Here is an 18226-nt window from a genome sequence, read left to right as displayed (position 1 = left end):
CACACTGTGGTTTAACCTCTCCCATTCATTCAGTCAACAAATATTTATTGAGCAGCTATTGAGTACAGGGCCCTGAGACAGTGCTAATTAAAGAAAGAAATGGGCAACAGAGCTCCAAAAGCACTTTCTCTGTCTTTCTGCCTAAAGGACATAATTGAAAGCTAAGCCTGTCTCTTGCTCTCTCCCCACTAAGGACCCTGATCAGAGGGTCTGTGGGGATTTTGGTCATGGTGCTGGAAGAAAGAGCGTAGGTCAAACATGTTGATCATTCTCTGCCTGCCGTGAAGGTCATTCAGCCCCCAAAGGCAGGGTGACATCAGATCAGCCTCTGGTTCCCACACACAGGGTCCCTCACTAGCCTGACAACAACCATATGCTCAGTAGCATCATCATCCTGACTCTTCAGACCTGAAAACAAGCTTGAATTCCTCAAACTACTTGATCGAAGCCACACAGGCAATAGGAGGCAGAGCCTGCAGCCAAGCCACAGCTACTATTAAACCTCACTTCACCACACTGCACAGCTTCCAGGAGTCTGCTGCTGGTCGCTCTGGTTTGATGGGTGGCTCCCATTGTGGAAGTTTGTTGGTTTAAAAAATAGATGTTTGAGGAACTTAAAGATCTCCAGTGTAGAACCTTCAGGAAAGTTTACCTTACTATCTGCCCACCTGTCTGGACTTTCCTTAAAATAGATTAATTTTAGCAAGTGAGGAGTGCTGTTTACTTCCCTCCTGGATTTCCCTTTGAGTTATGGTCAGATAGAGCATCCTGGCCAGAACTCCCCAAAGGACTCCTTCTCCTGGACAAGAGCTACAGGGGGTCTGGCAGCATTATCCAGGCCAGCCTGGGGAAAGCCCCTTTAGGAGTTCAGATCATTGTTCAACAGGTCATGTACAAGACTCCAGTGGCTGGGACCTCAGCAGGCTTCAGGATCTTAGGGAAGAGCTGCAAGATCTAAAGTGTTGTGAGAACAGAACCCTGTAGAATCTCCAGTCCCTACCTGAACCTATGCCTGTCCTGGATCTGCTGGAAGGGGTGTGTGCTGGTTCCCCACCAGCCCTGGAACTACTCCACCTGCCCCATCTCTACCTTTGATTAATTCAGCTTTGAGAGACCGAGCCTCCCTTATGAGTCAGATTCTTGCTCAGCCATAAGAAGAAGGTGATTGGCTGGGCCTGCCAGGGCTTTGTGACCCGCTGGCTGGGCTCCTCCAGAACTTCAGAACCCTTGATCCCTACCTGCACATGTTGCCTCCATGCAACCCCAGAATAACCTGGATGTGTGACCCAAGGGGGCAAGGGGTAGCAATTTTGCAGGTTTTCCAAACAGGTGACTTCAGCCCCCCTGGGCCTGGACAGGAAGGGGTGGCCCAGTGACAATGGGCATAGCCCCATGTCAGGAGCGGGAAACATTTTGGCAGGCTCCGCAGAGTTCTCTCTCCTCTGATCCCACAGCATCTGTTCCAGTTTTCCTGGCTGGTAGGATGGCATCTACAAAGCAAAATATATGGGTAATCTGGAGGTGGGGTGGTAATGGGTCACAGGCTCAACTTCATAAAGCCCAGATGGCTACCTCCAGGCAGAAAGGGCAGAGAAAAGCCTTGTCTCCCTCCTGGACTGATGCCTCAGAGACCCGAAGTGGGATGTGTGTTTGGGCACCTGCTTCTCAAACAAGTGTCCTTGGATTCTCGCTCTCTGCCCCAGTAATGCTGATAATACCAGATGCTTAACGATGTGCTGGGCTCTGCTCAGCGCATTGTATACATGCCTCACTTAATCCTCATAACAGATCGGTAAGGTGGGAACTGTTACTGTTCCCATTTTATAGATGAGGAAACTGAGGCTCAGTGTCAAACAGCTGGGAGATGGTAGAGCCAGGATTTAAATCCAAGTGGTCTGACTGGAGATCCAGAGTTGTTAAAGCAGCAGCTGCTTGGAGCCTGCTGGGGCCATGGCCAACACCCACGGGGGACCGGAAGTCCTGGATTGTCTTTCATAGCCATGCAGGGCAGAGGGTAGAGGCTTGGGAACTGCTGGGGGTTCTTCTAAGAACCAGAGAATTAAAGAGGACTAGGAGGCCTGAACTCTCTCGAAGACCTATTTGTGGAAGATAGATTTCCACTGAAGACTTAAAAATAAAAAGCCAAAATTAGATTCAGGCTGGTGGTAAGGTTCTTAAATATTAGAATGTGAGATTTCAGAGTTATGCAGATTTATTTATTATTTAGAAATAAAAATGCCTGTGTCTAAGTGCAATACTACATATCTGGGAAGGAACTGGATGGTTTCTTGAAACTCTTCTGGCCGTAAGATGTTGAGATTTGGTCATGATGATCATTTTCAAGGCCTCAGGCTGCAGAATGATCGTCCACTCCACCTCTCCTGATGAGAGCTGTAAACCACCTTTCTGTTGCTAGTGAATGCACTGTGAACCTTATGGACCTAACTTAGGATATGATTTAGCAAAATCACCAGATTAAACCTCCTCAACCTTTCTTTCCCATGACTCCGCACCTGATACTAGGAGTCAAGACCTTGCAGAGCAGCCTTTTCCCAAGGTCATGTCCTCAGTCTAATCCTGAATGGCGTTTTCAACTGACTTAGATGTTTTCACAACCCAATCAGGGGCTGTTCTCCTGATAGTCACCATGTATCAAAGATGATGGTAGAAACACGGGGACTGAGTTGGAAGACCCCATTGTTGTAGCCCTAGGAACAGAGCCTGCCTCCTCTGGGTGGTTGCCTACCATGATCTCAGGGGAGGTGAAGCAACTCTTGGTAATGGGTTTGTTAACTTTAAGAGTTTTCTCAGACTATGTCTCTGCTCTAATTGGAGGCAGCTGGTCCACTTAGGGCACGATACTCGGACAATGCTTTATATGCCTCCACCCCTAGAAGCTGGTCTGGTTGGAGTCTAGGCTGGAGTCAAGCCCCAATACAAAAAGCATCAGAAGCTGGACCTGTTGATGAGTTTAACTTGTGGCGTTGGAGAACAGGGAGGTTGGTTTAGTTCAGTCCAGAATCTTAGAGCAGACCCAGTGCTCTAGGCTGCTTCAGCTGGGCCAGCTCTCAGAGGGCATCCAGCTCAGGAGCAAGCACTCCGTCCAGCCACCTGCCCTGACACCACCAGCTTTTGACCGAACCAGGCTTCCTCTCTGGGGGACTAAGGGGCTCTCCTTTTCTAAATGGAGCTAGGGAAAGGGGGATTTGGGGACGGTGAAACACGTTAAGAGAGTCTTTGCTCAGGACCTGGGTGCCACCTGCTGGCCATAATTTAGTTGCATTTACAGGGCCAAATCTAGGAGAGGAAAATTAAAAGGGCACCCTGCCCTCCCTGTCGTGAGGAAGGATAGGGGAACTAGGAGGCCGCTTTTTTTGTGACATGATCCTCGAGCAAGTGTGACAGAGAATCCTTCCAAGACCCCTGGGTTCCTTGGATGAGTCTTCCGAGCCCCCAACCAAGGCAGAGAATAGCGTCACCTGAAGAACCTGAGCTGGTCCCGAGTGGAAACGAGGGCTCTGTTCCTAGATCAGATGAGGACTGTGGTTCTAATGCCTGATTGTGCACCAGAATCACCTGCAGCATTTTTCAAATTACATATATTCCGCATAGTGTATTATGTGTAGTGTATTATATATAGTTGTAACACATATAATAATATACAGCAATAAAGATACTGTAGTTATATATGATATATGTAGTTCTACGCCCATGCACACATGCTTGGGCTTCACTCCAGCCTGTTGGAAAGTCTCTGCAGGAGAATCTGATGCATTCTCCTAGGAAAGAACCTCTGGAGTGCATGGGGCAGGCTGTGTTTCATTCTCTCTTGGTTCCAGATCCAATCTGATAAAGAGGCAGAATGAGTAGGGACAGGGAAGTGGTCTGGGTTGTAGTCTTCCTTCACAGAGACACTCTGAGAATTAAACCTAGAGAAAGAGTCTTCACTCCAGAAATAGGCACTCTCACAATTCCTGAAGTACATAGTCCTTTCGGTCCACCTTCCGTTTCTCCATTTCTGATAGAAAGAAATATTTCCCTTTTCCCTTAACAGTCCAAGTCAGTGATAAACAGTGCTGACACTTGGCCCTGCTTGGGGGAATGGGGCAGGAGCTCACGCCTGCTGGCCACAGGGGGCGTCTTGGCTCAGCTCCAACCATAGGTTGTTGTGCAGAGAACATAGGCCCAGGGTTGCCAAAAGAAGCCAGAAATCCCAAATCGTGTGAAGCGTCCCAACTTTAAAATATTGGGCACTAATTCAAAAATGTTTCCAACATTGGGAGTGCTAAACAGTTCAAGTCTGCAAGGCAGATTTGGCCAGTGGGTGTGTCATTTATTACTGCTGATTGAAAGGGCTTAAAGCTGGGGGGGGAGTGGTGTAGCCGGGGCTGTTTTTAGATAGGTTCTGACTGCAGCAGTGTCAGGGAGGGACTGGCGGGGAGAGAGACTGGAGGCTGGAAGGCCTCCCAGAAGCCTTGGCCAGAGAGAATGTCAGCGTCAACCCTGAGGCAGCAGGACAGGTGGCGAAGAGCAGGGCACACTGGGAAGGCAGAGTTGCAGGACATGATCAGATATGAGGGTGAGAGACAGTAGGCTGTCTAGGACAACCCCTCAGGTTTCTAACGTGAGTAATTGGATGACGTTCACTGAGAGAATGAATACAGGAGCAGAAGCATGTTTTAAGGAAAGGTTCTGGACAAGTGGAATGTAGGTGCCTGTGGATCAGCCAGCAGGCCACAGGCCCCACAGGAACATGGGATCTGAAATCAGAGCAGAGGCAAAGGTTAGTCAGCTTTCTAAAACACAGATCTGGTCAGGATACTGTCTGCTTAAAATCCTCTAATGGCTTCCTGTTGTCTAAAGAGAAAGTCCCAACTGCTCCTCACGGTAAACAAAGCCCTTTGTGATTCGTGCTCCATCCCTGCCAACTGTGCCACGCCCCAACACAAAACCTGTTCCCCAGGCCTGCTGAGCAACTCAGAGGCCCAGACTAAGCCATGACTTTGTTATTGCTGGTCTTGGGCCCTGCAGTGGCCTTCTACCCCATCTCTTCGTATGTTTGGAAAATTCCTGCTCCTTTCTGGTTCCAACATCCATGCTCTGACGCCTTCACTGATCCTGCCAAGCAGAAGCGATCGCTCCCTTCTTTGTGCCATCCCCGAGCTTTCGTATGTCACTTCCTACTATGGGGATTTGTCCGTAAACTCGAAGGCAGAGACAGCCTCTTACTTAACTTCGTTTCACCTGTTCTTAGCATACGCATCGCATATAATAGACACTCATCAAATGTTTAAAGAATGAATTGGTAACCCTTTTCTAGGAGGGAAGCTGCAAGGCTGTCTGGAGGAAGGTGCTTCCCATTTCCCCGGGGGATCGTCCGGCTCCTGCTCTCCTCACAGCCAAAGAACAGCGCGAGTTCTCCAGGACTGACCTCGCCTCTCTTCTTTCTTTGAAGCTGGGGTATGGCCGTCAATGTGTACTCCACATCCGTGACCAGTGAGAATCTGAGTCGCCATGATATGCTTGCTTGGGTCAATGACTCCCTGCACCTCAACTATACCAAGATAGAACAGCTCTGTTCCGGTAGGAGGCTGAGAACGGGGGAAGCGGGCCCTGCTGAAGGGGGAGGGAGGGAAGCGGGGAGGCAAAGCATCCACAGCAGAGAATGTAGTTTGTCATTAAGAAGTTAGGAGGAGAACTGCAGAGCCCTAAACTAGTTGGTGTTTGGAATTGAAGGAAGGAAATTGGGGTGTCCTGGAATGGGAAGAACAGGAGAGAGTGACACAGGGAGGGGCGGGACAGTGGGGATAGACAGTGGAGCCGGAGGTTAACAGCACGAGGTCCAGTCTAGCCACTCTGGGTCCACATCTCAGCTCTTCTTGTAGAGTAACCCTGGGTAAGTCACTCTACCTCTCGAGGTCTCAGTTTTCCCATTCATTAAATGGAGATAACATCGCCTGTCTAACTAGGGTGGTTGATTAAATTATGTGTATGCAGTGTTTGCCATGTCTGTACATAATTGCATCAATAAATAGCAATTGCTTTTATTCTTGGAACGCTGGGGGGATTCTGGCCATGTCTATGCTGCAAGTAGGACTGGCCCCGGCCCCAGAATAAGAAGTAAAAAGAGGAGATGGGGTTGTTTGAGGGAGTAGGCCAGCAGAGGGCCTGGGGAAGTGAAAGCAAGCAGCCGAGGCAGCGGAGCGGCCTGGACCCCCAGTCGACCATGCTTCTCCACAGGGGCAGCCTACTGCCAGTTCATGGACATGCTCTTCCCCGGCTGTGTGCACTTGAGGAAGGTGAAGTTCCAGGCCAAGCTAGAGCACGAATACATCCACAACTTCAAGGTGCTGCAAGCAGCTTTCAAGAAGATGGGTGTTGACAAAGTAGGTGCCTGCGCTCCCTGGGGCCCTGAGGAGCTGTGTGACCCTGGGGAAGAAGATGGCCCACCAGCCAGGGCAGCAGGGACTGCCGGGGTCATTCCAGCCCTCACACCTCTCTCCACACGCACCCCCGACTCTCCAGAGGGAATGTTCCCCCAGCTCAAGGCACAGTGGAAAACCTCACACGTGACGTCCCATCCTGACGACATTCCCGTCCCATCCTGACGACATTCCCGTCCCTTCCTCCTCTCTAGACCCTATCTTTCCCAGCATTTGAGGCTTAGTATACTGCTCCTCTTAAGTTTCTTCTCTAGGGCCCAAAAGAAGTCTCTCGCTCACTCTACTGCCTCAATGTCCCCAGGTCCCTTGTTCCAGCAGCCCCAACCCCACGTGCAGGCAGCAGCACCAAGGGACTCCTCCCCACACGGTTTCTCCTGCACCTGGAGGAAAAAGCAGTCTCTGGATCCCAGGCCGGGGCCTGCAGCCTACGCATTTGCTCTGGTGCCGTGGGTGGGGGGCCAGGTGCACAAGATGGAGGATGCTGCAGCCCAGGGGCTGGCTTTCCTGAGAGCAGTGGCCCTCTCACAGAGGAAGGCAGCCCTCCAGCAGCAGGTGGTTAAAGTTCTCTGCTTATGTGGTCTATTTCAGATAATTCCTGTAGAGAAATTAGTGAAAGGAAAATTCCAAGATAATTTTGAGTTTATTCAGTGGTTTAAGAAATTCTTTGACGCAAACTATGATGGAAAGGAATACAACCCTCTGCTGGCGCGGCAGGGCCAGGACGTAGCGCCACCTCCTAACCCAGGTGATCAGATCTTCAACAAATCCAAGAAACTCATTGGCACAGCAGGTAACGAGCCCGAGCTGGGGGAGGGAGTGTGGGGGGCCGGGCCGGCAGGGCTTTACAGCCAGGAGTGCCCCCTGGGCCACCCGGCCCGGCCCTGCCAGCCTAGAGGAGACTGTTATCACGGAGTTCAGATGACACCGCCTGCTGCCCGCTTAGACCAGGGGGCGTCACAGTAGGGAGGAGAGGGCTCCAAAGATTGCTTCAAAAGGAGAGCCACCGGCACCAGCTAAGGTGGCGGCCAGCGGTGGGAGGCCTAGGGCACTTCTTTCTGTAGCATGAGCTAACATGTTGGCCTCGAGAGGATGGGGCAGCACATGGTATGGCTCTCTCCGTCCACATCCACCCAGGCCAGGGGCCTGGTACCAGCACTGCACACCCTTTTTGCCCGCTGCCCACTGGACGCCTAAGGACAGGAGTTTGCCAAGCTTGGTCGTATCTTCCCCCATTCCGAAGGCCCATAGCCCTAAGTCCTCAAGAGATGAGTCTCTGGAAATGAGGCTTTGTCTGGGTTCTAGAGGAGAAGGGAAAGAAGTAACGGGGCCTGTTGGGGACAAGAGTGTTGGGAGAGAAAGGGAGAGGAGCAGCCCCAGCCCGCATCTGAACCCGTCATAGCAGAGCCCTCCTCTGTTTGCGCTGCTGCCCCGCCTGGGCCTGTCCCCACTCACCTGCTTGCTTTGCATTAGAAGTAGCCAGCTCTGTCTAGGGAGCTGCCCCAGCTGGAGAACAAGTAGCCACAGCATGTTTGTTCCCTGAGTCAGGCCCAGCAGAGGGCACAGAGCCCATCCTGATGCAGGGAGCCCAGGAGGGGCAGCTTTCTTTTGAGTCCTCCAGTCCTGAGACTCTGAGGTCATTCATAGGGAGGGTGGCTTTGGGTTGGGGCTTCTATTAAGGAAGACCCAGCAAGAGCCAGATTCCAGACCCTGTACTAGTTGCTTTTCCTCAGGCTCCAGATGTCAGTACAAGAGGGCGGGGCCTCAACCCTTCCAGCCCCACTTCCCAAATTCCCCATCCTATTTCCCCTCGTCTGTCCCTCAGGATAGCTCTCATCCCTACCCACACCGTACACCTTTGGTTCCCTGTAGAACCTGCTCTCCCAGGCTTGCCAAAGGGCTGCCCAGCTGCTGTGGTGTCACCTGTGGCCATGGCTTGGGGCCTAGATGTAGATGGTCCTCCTAGATGGGAGGGGAGGGGACGAGTGCCTGCCTTTCGCATGGGCCTGCCCCCGCATTCATCTCACCAGGCTGTCTTGTGCCTCGTGAGCTCTGGCTCATGAGGCCCCATCCAACTTCTCTCCTCTGGGTAGTTCCACAGAGGACGTCCCCCACAGGCCCCAAAAATATGCAGACCTCTGGCCGACTGAGCAACGTGGCCCCACCTTGCATCCTCCGGAAGAATCCCCCATCAGCCCGAAATGGCGGCCATGAGACCGATGCCCAAATTCTTGAACTCAACCAGCAGGTGAGTGGGGTGGACAAGGGTAGCTGAGATAACCCTGCCACAGCAGGGTCATCAGAGCAGGAAGCGGGGAGTCTGAGGCAGGGCTCTCCGGCTTGAACACCGCCTTCTCCCCAAGCAGCTATTGGATTTGAAGCTGACAGTGGACGGCCTGGAGAAAGAGCGCGACTTCTACTTCAGCAAACTCCGAGACATAGAGCTCATCTGCCAGGAACATGAAAGTGAGAACAGCCCTGTTATCTCGGGCATCATTGGCATTCTCTATGCCACTGAGGTGAGCTCTGCCTTTACCCACTAGTGTCGCAGGCCCACTGGGCCCTCCCCCATTCCGCCTGGCCATAAGACCTGAAGGGGTAGGATCAGAAGGGGCCTTGCGGACATGGACCGATGGGGAGAACCAGCTGAAGTCACAGAAAGCAGGGAAAGGAAGACTAGAACCTGGGCCCTCGCTCCCAAGTTGCCTACCCCAGTCCACACCCTCAGCCTGGCCTGCCTGTCTCACCACTTCCCTCTCCCTTCCGGCCCTCCAGGAAGGATTTGCACCTCCTGAGGACGACGAGATTGAAGAACACCAACAAGAAGACCAGGACGAGTACTGAGAGCGGCTCCAGCCCTGGCTGACTGCACGCCTCCCCACCCCACTCCCACCCCCACATTATAATCCTTTCCCTACAGCTGGTCGGCCGGGTGCTTTGTGTCAGTGCGGCAGCATTGGGGAGTCAGGCAAGGGGGGCTTGAGGGGATGGGGCAAGTGGGTAGGCAGAGGCCCCGTCCTCCTGTGGCACTGGCCTAGTGGGTGGGACCCCTGCCCACCCCACCCCCGCCCCTATTTATTTCCGTTGTCTCTATGCTGTGTTGGCCAACACTTCCCAGGGTGCTGCTGCTACCCTCCCTCGCCAGCCGCCTGCTCCCCTGACAGCCAGCAGCTGTATATTTGACAAAGTCATTTGTATATTTTTACTTACTGGATTTTCCTTGCACTTTACCTGTTCTTTTCCCAGGGTGACAGCACGGGCTCCAGGGCAGTGTGCCGGGCTTGGCTTCCCTCCCCGCTGCCAGCCATGGCAGGACTCACCGATTCTTATTTATTTTGTCCTTTGACTTCCCAGTAGTTGAGAGGAAGGCTGGTGTCAGGAGAGGGATAGGGGGACTGAGGAAGGGGTGCCTTAGACCCCAGGGGAGCATGCGAGAGATAAAAATGCCCTCCTGGCACCAGGCTCACCCAACCTCAGCCCCCAGCCCCAGCCCTGTAGCCCAGCACTGCCCCGAGGTCCCCAGCCACTCCCTCTGCAGCTCAATTCATACCACACAGACTCTGCCCAGAACCCCCTGTACGTCTGCCTCCCAACCATCCACCTCCCCAGCCCTTGCCCCCTCAGGCCACCCAGCCTGAGTATGTGTTCACTTTTATTTAAATAAACTTGTGTGGTAAAAGTCCATGCCATGTCTTTCTCAGCTGACCCACAGCCTGGATCTCAATGCTTTTCTCCTCCCAAGTGCTCCCCTCTCCAGAGGTGATGGCCATGGAGCACAGCACTGCCACCTTCTCTCACGCCTGGAAACCGCCATTGGTATTTGGCCCCAGAAATCAGCGCTGACCTAGACTCCATCTCCCAATACTGGTGCCAAGGTCCTAAAGGAAGGCATGAAGGAACAAAGTTCGGGGCCATGGCTGTGACAATGGGCAACCTAGGAAAGTGGCTGGTGGGTAACAGCGTGGCCTGGTCAAGAGATGCTTTGTTTCAGTCTCCTTTGGGCCAGTTAGACTGCATGTTGTCTCCTATTCCTTGTCAAAGTTAACTCACCTCACAACAGTGATCCAGCTGGGACAAGGGGTCATGTGACAGAGCCAAGTGGCTTACAAAGAGCAAGCAGCTCTGAGCACTGAAGCCCAGGACAGCAGTGCCTGTGTGGTTCCTTCTGTAGAACAAGCTCTAATGAGAAAAACTTTCCCATCATCCACACAGCCCTACATTCTTGATGCGTGGCCCAGCAAAGGGCCATAATAACCAATGTTTAGAAGCCCAATGGGAGCTGAAGGCACTGAAATGAAAGCAGCTACCAGGCCCATTCAAACAGAGCCTCAGCAGTCACGTAGACCAGCACCCTCATTTACCGATGAAAGGCCTGAGGCCCATATGTGACATGTGTTGCTCAAGGTGGTAAAACCTCGACTAGAATTCAGGCCACTGACTTATGGTTGAGTGCTCATCCCCAAAGACCACAGAGGTGTCACCTCCAGAATGTTCCCCTAGCTTCAGTCGAGTCCTGGTAGATATTTCCTCCTCATCCTGAATACAACCAAGGTCTGCTGCTTTTGTGGCCCTGCTCCATGACTCTCCTTCCAGACCATGACAATTTCTTTAATAACTCCAGATAAAGCCTTAAAAACGCAATCCCTATCAATCCCTCATTCTCTTCACCTACTCCGTTTGACTCCCACCCCCACATACAGATACTTCTGGCCTTATTCTATCTCTGTTTTTCTCCAACAAGTCCCTTGCCTAATTTTATGGATCATAATTTTTTTTAATCCCCTTGCCTAATTAATTCTAAAAGGCTCTCCCTCCATTATTCCAGGTAGATACTATAAAATGATAAGGTAGTTGTTCTACATTGCCCAATGTTCATCTTCAGCCAAGACCTCACCCTACTAGTAAAGCAGGTGCGGTAGGCAGAATGCCACCCCCCAGAGATGTCCATGTCATAATTCCTGAAAGCAGCAAATATGTTAGGTTACATAGTAAAGGGGAATTAGGGTTGCAGATGGAATTAAGTTGCTAATCAGCTGACCTTAAAATAAGGAGAGTATCCTGGGTAGGCCCAGGGAAATCACAAGGGCCCATAAAAGTGGAAGGGAGTGCAGAAGAGAAGGTCAGAGTGATGCAATGTGAGAAGGACTCAACTCACTGTTGCTGGCTTTGAAGACAGATGGGATCGTGAGCCAAGAAATGTGGGTAGCCTCGATGATGGGAAAGGCAAGGAAACAGCTCCGCCCCTAGAGCTTCCAGAAAGGAACACAACCTACAGACATCTATGTTAGCCCAGCAAGACTCTTGTCAGACTTCCACCTTCCATAACTGTAAGATGATTTGTGTTGTTTTAAGCCACTAAGTTTGTGGTAATTTGTTATGGCAATAATAGAAAGCTAATACAGTGGGTCAAACTGTGCTTTGATGAACTCGCCTCTCTTCTTGCCCCCACACGAGACACCCACCTGTCCCCCTTGACCCAACATCTTTTGATTCTTCCCTCAAACCCGGTGTGAGTACCTGCCCAAGCCCACCTCCATGGCTAGTGTCTAAGGTTGCTCTTCGAACATCCAGAGCTCAGCGATTTCAAGCCACTGCCTCTTGCCCCACCTCTTCTCACTCACATTAAGTGTACTTCTCCGTGGAACATTTAAGATGGCGAACTGTCACTTTCTGATTACACATTTGTCTCTTGGAGCTCCTCACAAGCAAGTAGGTATATCCTCCAGCTCCACCTAGCACAGCGCTAGCTGCTTAGGTAGAGAAGGTGCTTTGGAAATGCTGCTGGATAAGTAAGTAAATGACTTCCGTCCCCTATATGCCAAGTTACTGCAGATGACCTGCCAGACTATTCTAAGGAAAGACAGGAGAGAAAGCCTCCCACTTTTCTATATTTCTCCTTCCTGGAGCATCCCCCTCCTTTGCCTCTATGGAAGGCCTATTCTGTTTCTCTTCCCAAAACAGTGTCTCTTCTGTGACCATACATGTGACACAGAAGGGGTTGAGCAAAGAGGGGATATTGTTGTTGGACTCTGAGTAGAGCTAAACCAAGGATCTGAAAAATGAATTGATTAATGGAGTGCCATCTCAGAGCTACCCGAGGCGAGGCCAGCCATGATCAGGCCTGAAGAGGCTGGAGGACAGGCAGGAGACAGCAAGTCATCTCCCACGTCTTACCTTTCTCCGACCCCAACACATCCCTCACACATCCTCATTTATCTTTCCAAAAAAGTGGATCACGCCACTTTTCCACTGGCTTCCCAGGGTCTGGAGGATAGACCCCAAATTTGGCAGGCAAGGGCCATGGCAAATGGGCTCAGACCCCTTTCCAACCTCATCACCTCCAAAACTCCATTAAGCACTGTCACACTAAACCATTTCAGTTCCCCAGCCTTGCCCTAATGTGTTCCACATCTAGACCTTTGCTTAAATCAATAAGTTCATACAACTGGCCTGTTCTCTCCATCTGTCCCAATCCCCGACCTTTAAAATTCCTCTCATTCCTCAGGACCTACCTCAAATACCATCTCCTTCAGGAAGCCTTCTCTAATTTCCTTCCTAAGCTGTCCCTCCTGTAGGAATTTGGACTCTTATTAGTTCTTACTACAAAGATTGGACTGCCTCGTACCTCAGTATGGCAGGTATGAATCTCATCCTCAAGTGTAGTAGGAGTATAAATGAAACAGCACATTTCCTTAATTGTGATCAGTTACTTTCATTTCACCTTCCCTCATCCTTCCCTGCTGGGATGCTTGAAGCTGTGTGGTCTCACATGATGGGAGACCACATGCATGGTGGGAGGCCCTCCAAGGATAGTGAATATCTGAGCAGAAACCTGTTTGTGTGCTTTCTCAGATCTGGGGCTCTTGATCACTTCCCTGCCACATCTGGGGCTTGCGACTGACTCTTGCAGTTGGAGCCACAGCCATTTCTTTTCCATTGCCTAGAAGGGGAAACATAGCCCTGGCTGTCCCAGACTCCCAGACTTTTCTCTGCCTCCTATCAGAAGAACTTTCCATTCTCCACCCTCCAAAAACTGCCTCTTTCCGCAAGCTCCATCCTCTTCCTCGTTCCTTCACAATAGATTTGTGCAGCCCACTAAACTCTAGTTTAATGACTAGCAACAGAAAAACGAACACTTCTCGAAGGAGGAAAGCACTGAATCTTCAAGTTCTTCCCAGAGGTGAGAACTGTTTCCATTCCATCCTTTCAGCACTACAAGAAAGGAACGAAAAACCGAAACAGTTAAATTTCCACCCAGTCACCCAGTGCAGTGGCCTTCACACAGTAGGTGCTCGCTAAAAGTCTGCTGAATGTACAGCCTTCCACCTCAACATCTTTGCCTGGATGCTTTTTGCTACGAAGGAGCCCCGGCCCCCAAACCCGAACATTCTCTAGAAATAACGGAGCAAAAAAAAAATGAAAGACTACGAGTCCCAGGCTGCCTTGCGGGTGGCGTCACGCGTCGCGAGGCTCTGCGAAGAGACGTGGCAGAGCGCAGCGCACCCGCACGGGACCGGAAAGCCCAGGGAGGTGGCAGTGGCGGGAGGGTCGGAGCCATGGCGTCCAGGACGGCGGGTGGGGGGCGCTGGGAGGTGGTGAAAAAGGGGAGGCGTCCTGGAGCCGGCAGCAGTGGGCGAGGCGGCGGAGGGGACCGCCGGGCGCTCGGGGAAGCGAATGGAGCATGGAAATACGACCTGACGCGTGAGTACCCACCCGGCCCGCCGCCCGCGCCCCCCGGCCCCGGGCCTGCCCCACCAGGGTGGTAGCGAGTAGCTGCCGGAGCCCAGAGAATCAGAACACCCCAGGTACCTCGAAGCGAGAGCTCTACTGCCAGTCGGCTCCTCCCGCTTCAGCGAGCGCAACCCTTGCCTTGTTTCTTTCGAGCATCTCAGGAGGTAGACAGCGCGAGGGAGGTGGCTGGCTGTCCTCATCCCGCAGATGAGTAAACTGAGGCACAGTGAAGTTAGATGCCTTTCCTAGGATCACGTGTTAGAGGAGACGAGGATTCCAGTGCTGGACGCTCAGCTCACTGCACACACCCTACCAGCTGTTCCCAGGCCCTAGCCTGCCCCTCCATGCAGGTGACCTAATGCTGGAAAGAGGCGTTCTGGTTCATTATCGAAGGTGCCTCCTCAATTAACTAGCAGATGTGGGGAGAGGAGGACTGACCCACCTCACACCCTGGAAGACACCCACCAAGTCTCATTCTAAGTGAGCCTGTTTCCTCAGTCTCGTGGAGGAGTAGAGAAAGCTTGCCACTTGTTGATTAAAGAGTTGTCACATCTGAACCATGAGGAACTGGGGTAGAAGCAGGGTGAGAAAATCCTGACCTCCCATACTAATAACCCTTTACCCAAGAAGCTAGCTAGCCCTCTGTCTCCAACCCCTTCACTAGCTCCCACATACTCCGGCTTGTTATTAAATGCCTCATCTCTGAGAAAGAGCCCGTGAACTCAAGAGCTGTGATGACTGAAGAAGCAACCAAGAGGGCTCCCAGGCCTGCTCCCTAGTCAAGACAGCAAGGAGGGGCTTGGAGGTTGCTACTCCTTGGAGATGAATTAGGTGACAGTGTGGGGGAAGGGACCTCTGTTCCTGTGAGGCCCTCATGACCCAAGGATGGCCCCCATTTCTCTACCTGTCATCACCGCAGCTCCAATCCAGACGACAACCACCCTTTATGAACGGGGCTTTGAGAGAATCATGAAGAAGCAGAATAAGGAGCAGGTTCCACCTCCTGCTGTGGAGCCTAAGAAACCTAGTAACAAGAAGCAGACTAAGAAGGTGGCAACCCTCACCAACCAAAACCAGAAGCAAGGCCGCTTCCGCAGCCTGGAGGAGGCATTAAAAGCTGTGAGTGTGCCTAGACTTCAGGGGGGGAGAGGAGGAGGACTTGCGATGTAGAGAAGCTGAAAGGAGGGGGAGGGGACGGGCAGCTGAGGGACCTGTGGAATTTGGGACACTATTGGCTGAGAGGAGGCATTCAGGGAAGGATGGATTTTGTAAACATTCTACCCCATGGGATAGAATGTTTACATAAAAAGAAAATAAGTTTAGAGGGAAACAAATTAGTGAGAAGAGAGCCTTGAAACTCACGGATACCAGAAAGCGTTAGAGAAACCGTTCACGGTTTTCATCCCATGGAAACAGTGATCTTTCATTTTGCATCTTGTCCTTTGTTTTTCTCCTTGAACATATGAAGGGCCTAAAAGTACTGGATCTTGAGCTCAAACATTTCAGCTGTCTTATACTTTCTAGAGATCTGGATGCAGCAAAATTGTGGCATTCTGTATACTTATGTTTAAAAGTGGAAACCCTTTGTTCTTCCTACCACCACCTAGTTCAACCATTTCCCCACCTCTACCCAATTTTTCTACACTCACAACTCACCCACAACTGACCATGAGGGGCCTGTGTCCCTGGCAGCTGGACGTGGCAGCTCTGCAGAAGGAACTGGACAAGAGCCAGAGTGTTTTCTCTGGGAACCCATCCGTGTGGTTGAAGGATCTGGCCAGCTATCTCAATTACAAGCTCCAAGCACCTCTAAGTGAACCCACACTAAGCCAGCATACTCACGGTTAGTTCTCCCAGCTCCCTCAAGCTCAGATAAGTTTTAAGAAAATTCCGAAGGGATTGTGTGTAAGCACATTACTTAGTAACAGACCCCAGTCTACCCGCCCAACTGTCCTGATTTCTGTGGGCGATTTGAGCTGTTCTCAGGTCATCATGGCTGTGAAAGTTTCCGGACCTCAGTGGGATAGGGAGGATGCAAGCCAAGGTGCAGGAACCTCTGCCTCCACTCACCATTCTCAGGGAGCACACCAGAGTACTCAGAGCTGGCAGAGGCTTCTGATTCTAGCACTCATGTGGAGGCCTATCACCCCAGATTATCCCTACAGCCTGGTGAGCCGGGAGTTGCGTGGGATCATCCGAGGGCTACTGGCAAAGGCAGCAGGGTCTCTGGAGCTCTTTTTTGACCACTGTCTGTTCACCATGCTGCAAGAGCTGGATAAGACGCCAGGTGAGAAGGGCCTGTGAGAGATAGCCCTGCCCGATCTTGGGCACCTACTCCCTTTTTTCTCCTTCAAGAGTGGCTGGGTGGTTCTGTTTCCAGCAGAGAAACGTTAATCCTGACACTTTTGGAAAGGAAGAATGAAGTGAGGACTCAGGGCCTGGGTTCTGGGCCCACAGCTGCCAAAAGAGATTTCAAGTTTGGGATGCCTATTCCTGTGTGTGGGTCTGAGAACATGTATCTCTCCAGGGGAGTCCCTACATGGTTACCGTATCTGTATCCAGGCCATTCTGCAAGACAAGCCCAAGATTGCCACCACCAACCTGGGCAAGGTGAGCTTAGGGTGATGGTGGGGTCACCAGGAGTCTAGAACTTGGGAAGCTGGGCAGAATCTACACTGTTGGACCCAATCAAGAGCTAGAGGAATACCCTGTAAGACCAGTCATAATAGCTGACAGTATTAGCACTTAGTGTGTGTCTGCTTTGTATACATATAAGGCATGTACTACCATTATTGCCACTTATAGATGAGAAGATCGAGCTAGGGGTTCAATGACTTTCTTAGAGTCAATCATTTAGTAAGTGGCAAGTATAGATGAAGGCCACAGTCTGATGCCAGAGCCCATGCTCTGAATCACTCCCATAGTGCTCCACTGTCCCTCAGCCTTTCCTTCCCCCAGTTGACAGCTCTCTTTCTGCCTTGCTTTCGGGGTGCTCCTGGTGCTTTGCTCTATCCCAACCTGCCTCCCTACCCCTGGTCTCCTCAGTTCTTGGAACTGCTGAGGTCCCACCAGAACCGACCAGCAAAGTGTCTGACCATCATGTGGGCCCTGGGTCAAGCAGGTTTTGCCAGCCTCACCGAGGGACTGAAAGGTATTAAGGCAGTGGGGAAGAGAGAGGGATGGTCTTGGAGGTAGGAAGCTTTTCAGTGCCCCCAGTGGGTCTGAGCCTGAGGCTTCTTCCGTGACCTTTGTCTCCACAGTGTGGCTGGGGTTCATGATGCCTGTGCTGGGCATCAAGTCCCTGTCCCCCTTTGCCATTGCATACCTGGATCGGCTGCTCCTGTGAGTAGTGGGGGGATGCCAAGGGGAGGGCATAGGGTGTCTCCAAGTGGCTGTTTCAGCAAAATGAGATGCTGGGATCCTGGTGTCCAAAAATGTAAGGAAAATCAGGATCACCTCCTCCCAACTCAGAATGTGATGGTGAGGAAGGAAGCCATTAAGGGATGGGGAGTAGGGTAGAGTTTATGCCCTTTTTCTTATTGTTGGTCTTAGCTGGGATCGTGGCTTGGGTAGTGGTCCCCAATAAGCCTGTTTTTTTCTTCCCACACAGAATGTACCCTAACCTCACGAAGGGCTTTGGCATGATTGGGCCCAAGGACTTCTTCCCACTTCTGGACTTTGCTTATATGCCCAACAACTCTCTGACACCCAGGTAGGGCCACCCTGGGGCATACCTGCTGTGAAGGATCCCAGCAGAAGGTTAAGAGCAGGCAATCTATTCTTGTTCCTTCTCCTCCAGCCACCCTAGATCTGAGATTCTCAACCTGTAAATTCAAGAGATCAGTAAACCCCCTGATGTTATATGGACACTCAAGTGATTGGCAGATGGGCATTTTCCTGGGGCGAGGATCCTTGACTTTTAATAGATTTTCCAAGGAGTCTCTGACTCTAAAAAGATTCAGAGCCATTACAAGGCCATTAGTGACTCCTCTTCTTGGGCGTGGACTCTGAGGCAGGCAGAAGGGACACAGTGCACAACTCCATTCAGAGCCTCT

General features: G+C 51.5%; 2 protein-coding genes across 6 annotated transcripts in view; both read left to right on the top strand.

Annotated features, from left to right (window-relative positions):
- Positions 1 to 10145, top strand: part of MAPRE3 (microtubule associated protein RP/EB family member 3) — a 53702-nt gene extending 43557 nt beyond the window's left edge. Inside the window, exons 1-7 of one of the 5 annotated variants that reach the window (XM_023528520.1) lie at positions 5321 to 5350; positions 5456 to 5583; positions 6241 to 6386; positions 7032 to 7233; positions 8534 to 8688; positions 8807 to 8959; positions 9216 to 10145. In XM_023528520.1, coding sequence (XP_023384288.1) covers positions 5463 to 5583; positions 6241 to 6386; positions 7032 to 7233; positions 8534 to 8688; positions 8807 to 8959; positions 9216 to 9284 — 846 coding nt within the window. In that variant the 5' untranslated portion in view covers positions 5321 to 5350; positions 5456 to 5462 and the 3' untranslated portion in view covers positions 9285 to 10145. Of the gene's footprint in view, positions 1 to 5320; positions 5351 to 5455; positions 5584 to 6240; positions 7234 to 8533; positions 8689 to 8806; positions 8960 to 9215 lie in introns of those variants that run through there. The other 4 variants (XM_011356510.1, XM_011356512.2, XM_023528522.1 and 1 more) reach the window with 4 other exon arrangements.
- A 3805-nt stretch (positions 10146 to 13950) lies between these two features.
- The window catches only part of TMEM214 (transmembrane protein 214), a 10277-nt gene continuing 6001 nt past the window's right edge, over positions 13951 to 18226 (top strand). Inside the window, exons 1-8 of the mRNA XM_011356611.2 lie at positions 13951 to 14141; positions 15091 to 15290; positions 15864 to 16014; positions 16324 to 16458; positions 16699 to 16781; positions 17217 to 17322; positions 17432 to 17513; positions 17782 to 17883. Of these exons, the coding sequence (XP_011354913.1) occupies positions 13997 to 14141; positions 15091 to 15290; positions 15864 to 16014; positions 16324 to 16458; positions 16699 to 16781; positions 17217 to 17322; positions 17432 to 17513; positions 17782 to 17883 (1004 nt within the window). The 5' untranslated portion in view covers positions 13951 to 13996. The remainder of the gene's footprint in view (positions 14142 to 15090; positions 15291 to 15863; positions 16015 to 16323; positions 16459 to 16698; positions 16782 to 17216; positions 17323 to 17431; positions 17514 to 17781; positions 17884 to 18226) is intronic.

The sequence above is a fragment of the Pteropus vampyrus genome, unplaced genomic scaffold (genome assembly GCF_000151845.1).
Source record: "Pteropus vampyrus isolate Shadow unplaced genomic scaffold, Pvam_2.0 Scaffold28, whole genome shotgun sequence".
NCBI lineage: Eukaryota > Metazoa > Chordata > Mammalia > Chiroptera > Pteropodidae > Pteropus > Pteropus vampyrus.
This window is presented reverse-complemented; position numbering and strand designations above follow the sequence as displayed.